The sequence below is a fragment of the Pipra filicauda genome, unplaced genomic scaffold, assembly GCF_003945595.2.
Source record: "Pipra filicauda isolate LSUMZ 115617 unplaced genomic scaffold, ASM394559v2 scaffold1648_size7174_pilon, whole genome shotgun sequence".
Lineage (NCBI taxonomy): Eukaryota > Metazoa > Chordata > Aves > Passeriformes > Pipridae > Pipra > Pipra filicauda.
In genome coordinates this window covers 1-7174 of record NW_024104149.1, presented here as the reverse complement: position 1 = coordinate 7174, position 7174 = coordinate 1, and the positions used below count along the sequence as shown (strand labels likewise).

The following is a 7174-nucleotide window of genomic DNA, read 5'->3' as shown; positions in this document are numbered from 1 at the left end:
TATGTTGAGTACAGCTGATACCAATCCGGACTTGTGAACTACCCTGCATCTTAGGCAGGAGCTGGGTCCTGCCTGTGCTGAGGGACTGTTTGAGGTATGTATCTCACATGGACACTGGACCAGATAATGGAGGGGAGGAGAAGGAGGAGATGCTGTTGTGGGCTGTGCCCAGCCATTGCTGTTTCCCTTGACCACTGCTGTCAGCCTTTGGTGCCACGGTCTTGCTGGTGATCTTTGGCTGTTGAGTAGCCAGGGATGTTTTTGTCATCTCCCAAGGAAAGGGCACTACAGGGAGTCCCATCTTATGCTTCTTCCACCCTCTTCCCTAAGCAATATGGAAGGCTTTCTACAGGATGAAGGAAGACTCAGAGGCCCAAGCTTGGATGCACAACAGCTTTAATGAGTCTAAAGAAGCAAAGGAGGTGGCTCACAGAGAGCAAAAGGAGCAGCCACTAAGATGCAGTGGAGCTCCTTCAGGGTGTCCATCTGCCTGCCCTGCAGAGGGAGGGAGGACAACAGATCCCTCTGGGCTGGCCTGGGGAGGCACAGAAAGCAAAGGAAAGAGATGGAAGAGCGGGAGATGGAAACATCATCATGAAGCTCGAAACACAATGTGCCGGAGTTCTGTTTTCAGTCCAGCCCCATGTTGTGAGGTCTTGGAGGTTCTTGCCCCAGGACGTTGCCAGCAGCTTTAGCAGGGCCGACACCTGTAGCGGTTGGTGATGCAGGAGAGGTCAAAGCCCCCGGAGTTGATGGGCACTCCGTCACAGCTGAGGATGCTGCCAACGGCAGCGGAGGTGGAGGATCCCACCACGGTGTTCTGTGGGAAGGAGCTGAGGATGGGCCCGGGCAGGGTCACCACCACGGGGGAGGGCTGGATGGCAACGACGGAGTCCTGGCACTGCCTGACACAGCACTCATTGCAGCTGTTGGCCAGCGGGGTCGGGCCGCAGGGCTGGCAGCAAGGGTTGCAGGGCTGGCAGCACGACATGTCTCTGGCTCACAGGGGCACCTGGCACACAGGGCAGGGAGAAGCACAAAGCAGACACACATGAGAAGCAGCCCTGCACCCAACCCCCCTGCAGACAAGGTACCTCCTGCACCACATGACACTGCCCAGCCCAAAGCCCAGCAGCCTCCTCAGCCAAGTCCCAGCCTCTCTCTGCACAACACCTTCTCTCCCCTTCCCTCTCCCAGCAGAAGCAGCTCCCAGCCCTGGCCTAGCACAGCTCATATCAGCTGAAGCAGAAGAAGAATGGCATTGTCCACTCACCTGATTCCTGAGGAGAAGGAGGTGAGAAAAGTGGATGTGAGAGCAGAGACTTGGGCTGCCTTTTATAGCAGTCCTGCACTGCCCCAGGCCCACAGGCACCTTTGTGCAAGTCATAATTTTCTGGCCAGCTCATGTCAATTGTGAACCATCCCAGCTAATGGTAGGGGCTGTGTCCTGGTTTCCTGCACTGCTGCCTTTTCATTTCCTGCCTAATTCCGCATGCCTTCCTATATGAAAGCTTCTGGAAATGCTGGGATAAGAGGCCCAAGGATTTGCAGGTCAGAAAGACGTCAGCACAGGCAGGAGACTCTGATCAAGGGTTGGTGGCACGTGTAGTGTGGGCTGGTGATGTTCACTTGGGTCATGTCTGAGTGGTTGATTTGTGGCAAAGTTGTCAGGAAATGGGCACTGCTCCTGGGCGTCTTTCCTACATGCCCAAGGACTGCTGTGTGAGGGACAGACAGAGATTCTGGAGGGTTTTGCCTTCTTCCACCATCCTCTCTCTCTTAGATCTGCTGTCTGTGTCTCCTCAGCAACTGCCATGTTGATCTGTCACCCTCCCTCCCTCTGCAGGGCAGGCAGATGGACACCCTGCATGAACTCCACTGCATATTATTAGTTGCTCCTGGGGCTCTCTGTGCCACCTCCTTCTCTTCCTTAGACTGATTAAAGTTGTACATGCAACCCTGGGGCCCTGTATCCTCTTTGCCATTCTGTGGCAACTCTCCCAATCTACTTTGGGACAAAGTTATAGAAAGCCCTATGTGGGACTCTCTGTAGTGGTTTTCCTTTGTGCACTCACTGGTAGAGCTGGATGGAGACATCCCAGGCTACTCCACAACTGTTGCCATCAGGGAGACCACAACTCCAAAGATTGGTAGCAGTGGAGATGGGAACCCACAGTGCCTCACATCATGACCTCTACTCATCTCCTCAAAAACAAAACACAGTGGCAACAGCATCTGGATCAGGACAACCCCAGGCCAAGCCAGGGGACTTGGATACCAGCAGTATCTTTCCTGATGCAGAACAGCCAGCCAGCAGGAGAAACACCTGGGTTGAGATGACAACAAGCCCAATGTCCACGGGGTTGGGGCATGCAGGAAGCAGGTTTTTTTCTTCATGGGGGTGGTGAAATGGAGCGGTTTGCGGATGGTGACATCTCGATTACAGGACATCCCTGAGAGGATCATGAACTCAGGTAGTCAGGAAGAAGGAGAAAATGACGGTTTGCTGTTTCTTGCTGAGGTAGAAATAACTTCCTTCACAGGTTTTGGGATGGGATTATGTTTTGAGTTTTTGCTCAAAACAGAGTTAATAATGCAGAGATGTTTCTGCTATTGCTAAGTTTGCAGAGAGCCAAGGCCTTTTCAGCTTGTCCTGCTGCCACGCTGGCAAGGAAGTTGGGGGTACATGGGAGGCTGGGAGAAGACACAGCCAAGACAGGTGACCCAAAGTGATCCAAGGGATATTTCAGACCATGTGGCACTATACTCAGTATATAAAGGTGTGGGAAGAAGGAGGAGGGGGGGACATTTGGAGACATGGTGGTTTTGTCATCAGAATGGGGCCATGCTCTTCTGGAGATGGCTGAACACCTGCCTGCTCATGGGGAGCAGAGAATTAATTAATTCTTTGTCTTTCTTTGCTTCTGTACACAGATTGTGCTTTCCCTATTAAACTGTCTTTATCTCAACCCACAGATTTTCTAGCTTTTCCCCCTTCCAATTCTATCCTCAATCCTGTTGGTGGGGGAGTGAGTGAGTGGCTGTTAGGCCTTGGTTACTGGCTGGGGTTGATGTTTAGTTGCCAGCCAGCAGGCAAAACAAATAGTTTCCCTGGTGACAAGGAAGGTCTTCATCGCCTTGGATGCAGCAGTGGTGATGGACCAGATCTCCACATGGGAAATCCAACGGGGAAGAACAAATGCAGGAAGGTCTGCAGGTACTGATTGCTCCACACAGTGACAAGGAGGAGGCCATTCCCCACCAGGGTTAGAAGATCCATGGAGAAGTAAAGGCTCATTGTATGTGTGGTAATTCCTGGTTGCACTGACTTCTTCATTCCCTCACAATTACTTGTCCAATTCAAATGCCCACTGCTGATGGAAGCTACACAGATATAGAATAAGGAAAATGCCTTCAAGATCAAGTCCAACTGTAAACATAACACTGCCTACTCCACCACTATGCTTTGTTCCCTCGTGCCACATCTACACATTTTTTAAATCCCTTCCATGGGTGGTGACTCAACCCCCTACCCTGTTACATTACATGCACCATACAGCAGACAGACTTGGACCCCCTTGGGGTACTGTCTCCAGGTCTGGGACCCCCAGCATAGCAGAGCCCCAACACAGGAAGGCTGTGAACCTGCTGGAACCAGTCCAGAGAAGGCCGAGGAAGATGGTGAGAGGGCCAGAGCACCTCTGCTATGAAGGCAGGCTCAAACAGTTCAGGTTGTTCAGCCTGGGGAAGAGAAAGCTCTGGAGAGACCCTATGGCACATCCCAATACCTAAATGGGTCTGAAAGTAAAGCTGGAAAGGGACCCTTTACAAGGGCATGCAGTGATAAGATACAGGGGAATGGTTTAGACTGAAAGAAGGTAGTTTTAGATGAGATATTTACAGGGAGAACCTCTTTACTGTCAGGTGGTGAGACACTGGAACACCACCTTTTCCTTTTCTCTGACTGAAGTCCAGATTCTCCTTGGGCCACTTTGAGCCCCCAGGGCACTTTCTCCAAGGATTCTGCCTGTCAGGTGCCTGTCAGGTGCCTGAAGAGGGAAAAAATCTGCACTTACTGAGTTCAGGGTTGCAGTTTTGCTCTCTGTTCTGCACAGTCACTGCACACTGCAGACAGGGAGCTGCGTCAGCTTTTCCAAAACCCCAGTAAGATCACAGGTCTGCAAGTGTGCACAGACTTTATGTTGTCCTGCTTGTTTTCTGGATCAAACTCATCTATATATGTCTGGGGCCAATCAGGACAGACAAGTCAGGGAGTGCACAGGTTTTGCCTGTGATAGTTAGTTTCTTCATAGTGGCTCATATGGGCTATGTTTGGGAATGGTGCAAAAACAGTGTTGATAATACAGGGACATTTTAAGTGTTGCTGAGCTGACATCTTACATAGCGACACAGCTTTTCTGCTCCTGAGACTGCCCCGCCAGCAAGAAGGCTGGGGGTACAGAGGAAGTTGGGAGGGGACACAGGAGGGACAGTTGACCCCAGCTGAAACAGGGTATTCCAGACCATATCGTGTCCTGCTCTGCAACAAAGCTGGGGCAGTGAAGTTCGTAGGGGCTGCTGTTGCTCAGGATGGGCTGAGCATCAGTCAGTTGGCAGTGAGGAATAGTTTTCTTTTGCATCACTAGTTTTTCTTGGGTTAATATTTCTTTCTTTTTGTTGTTCTTTTTCCTTTTTATTTTTTTCACCTTCCAATTGGTATCTAATTATTAAACTTTCTTTATATCAAATCATGGTGTTTTTTTTTTTAATTTAGCCTTCCAATTCTCCCCCCATCACAGGAGGGGCTGTGTGGTGCTTTGCTGCCAGATAGGGTTAAACAACAGCAAGAGTGTGACCATGAGCCAAGGTCAGGATGAGGTTCCATGACAACAACCAAGGCTCAAGCAATCGCCAGCTGTGTTCCCAGAGATGAGACAGGTCCTAGGTCAAGCTGTCAAAGTCCAGCTTAGAGCAGTGATATCCTGGCCAGATACAGGCACAAATCTGTCACAGCTGCAGATATTACTGAGTACTAGAACATAAGCTTGAAAGCTGCTCTGAGGGGAACTTGGCTCTGGCTGAAGCTTCCCAGCAGCACCACCTGGCAAAGAGCTCAGCAAGACCACCAAAGGGAAGGGGACAGCACTCTGCTGTGCTACCTCTATGCTGGGTGTGCCCATCCATCCTACATCTCACAGGAGAACAGCACCTGAACATCAGTCCCTTCTGTCCAGTACCCCTTTGCTGGGAGGTCTTGGCCCTGCCTCACTGAGCACCAGGCTGATGAGCTGTAGAAGTGCAACTGGTGTTGGCCTGGGAATGAGGAGCCTGTGTCCCATCCCAGTCACCAGCAACACTCCAGCAAAAGCGGATCTATTCAGGGATGATGGCCTGCAAAGGTGGGCAGGATTTTGTGGCCATCCTTCTTGCAGATAAAGTAACAAATGGAGGGTGCAGGAGGCAAAGGTTGTGTTTTCATTCTCTGGGCAATACTCTGCAGGGTCAAAGGCAGCACCATTCAGCTGCAGAGGAGCAAATTCTGGTGAGTGCAACTATACTGCAGTGCTCAGGGACACATGACGGGAGAGTCCACTGCAGTGGCCTGCACATGCTCTCATGATGAGGGTCCCATAAGACCAGACAGACACCCTTCTTCATGCATGTCTACAATAAAAGTGGCAAAATTCTCTAAGCTCTTCTAAGGCCAGGAAAACTGGGCACTGTGTTGAGGAGATGCAGAGGAGCACCCTGGCAGGGCAGGACTCCAGCACACCTTGGAAGGACAGAGGACCCAGAGAGGGCACAGAGGGGGCATGACACGAAGGACCCAGTGCACTGATCTGAGAGTACACGTAGAGTAGCAATAGGGTCAACCCCCCAGCAGAAGCCCACTTGAGTGTAAGAGTGACCAGCACAGAGACGAGGTGGAAGCAAAAGACAAGGATGTGTCATGTCCCCTCCCATGGCAGTCCTTGGGCACGTGTACAAGAAGCACAAGAGCAGTGTCCATTTCCTGACAACTTTGCCAAAGACAAGACCACAGGAATGACCTTGGGGCAAATCACCTGCCCTCAAGCCATGCCAACAGCCCTTCATCTAAAACTTCTTCCTCTAATGGCATCTTTCTGCCCTACAAATCCTGGAGTCACTCATCCTGGCACTTAGAGAGATGGTGCTTCATGTAGGAAAGCACTTGGCATGTACCAGGAAATGAAAAGGCAGCAGTGCAGGAAACCAGGACACAGCCCCTACCATTAGCTGGGATGGTTCACAACTGACATGAGCTGGTCAGAAAATTACGACCTGCACAAAGGTGCCTGTGGGCCTGGGGCAGTGCAGGACTGCTATAAAAGGCAGCCCAAGTCTCTGCTCTCGCATCCACTTCTCTCACCTCCTTCTCCTCAGGAATCAGGTGAGTGGGAAGCCTCTTCTCCTTCTCCTCCTGCTTCAAGACCACGTCTTTCCTCACTGCAGGTCTCAGCTGATATGGGCTGTGTTAGCCCCGGGCTGGGAGCTGCTTCTGCTGGGAGAGGGAAGGGGAGAGAAGGTGTTGTGCAGAGAGAGGCTGGGCTTGGCTTGCGGCGGCTTGCTGGGCTTTGGCGCTGGTGCAGTGTCATGTGGCGTGAGGAGGCCTTGTCTGCAGGGCGGGTTGGGCGCAGGGCCGCTTCTCACTGGTGGTCTGCTTTTTTGTGCTTCTCCCTGCCCTGTGTGCCAGGTGCCCCTGTGAGCCAGAGACATGTCGTGCTGCCAGCCCTGCAACCCTTGCTGCCAGCCCTGCGGCCCAACCCCGCTGGCCAACAGCTGCAATGAGTGCTGTGTCAGGCAGTGCCAGAGCTCCACTGTTGCCATCCAGCCCTCTGCTGTGGTGGTGACCCTGCCCGGGCCCATCCTCAGCTCCTTCCCACAGAACACCGTGGTGGGATCCTCCACCTCCGCTGCCGTTGGCAGCATCCTCAGCTGTGACGGAGTGCCCATCAGCTCCGGGGGCTTTGACCTCTCCTGCATCACCAACCGCTACAGGTGTCGGCCCTGCTAAAGCTGCTGGCAACGTCCTGGGGCAAGAACCTCCAAGACCTCACAACATGGGGCTGGACTGAAAACAGAACTCCGGCACATTGTGTTTCGAGCTTCATGATGATGTTTCCATCTCCCACTCTTCCATCTCTTTCCTTTG

General features: G+C 52.2%; 1 protein-coding gene and 1 pseudogene across 1 annotated transcript; one reads left to right on the top strand and one right to left on the bottom strand.

The window, feature by feature from the left end:
• Positions 1-661: 661 nt before the first annotated feature.
• LOC113999889 (feather keratin Cos1-2-like) lies at positions 662-1299 on the bottom strand. Its single transcript, XM_027743688.2, has 2 exons — positions 1274-1299; positions 662-1012 (listed from the first exon to the last, which is right to left on the bottom strand). The coding sequence occupies exon 2, from the start codon at positions 989-991 to the stop codon at positions 692-694; it is 300 nt and encodes a 99-aa protein (XP_027599489.1). The 5' UTR covers positions 992-1012; positions 1274-1299; the 3' UTR covers positions 662-691.
• Positions 1300-5813: 4514 nt separating this feature from the next.
• On the top strand, positions 5814-7036 carry LOC120322878 (annotated as a pseudogene).
• Positions 7037-7174: the final 138 nt, after the last annotated feature.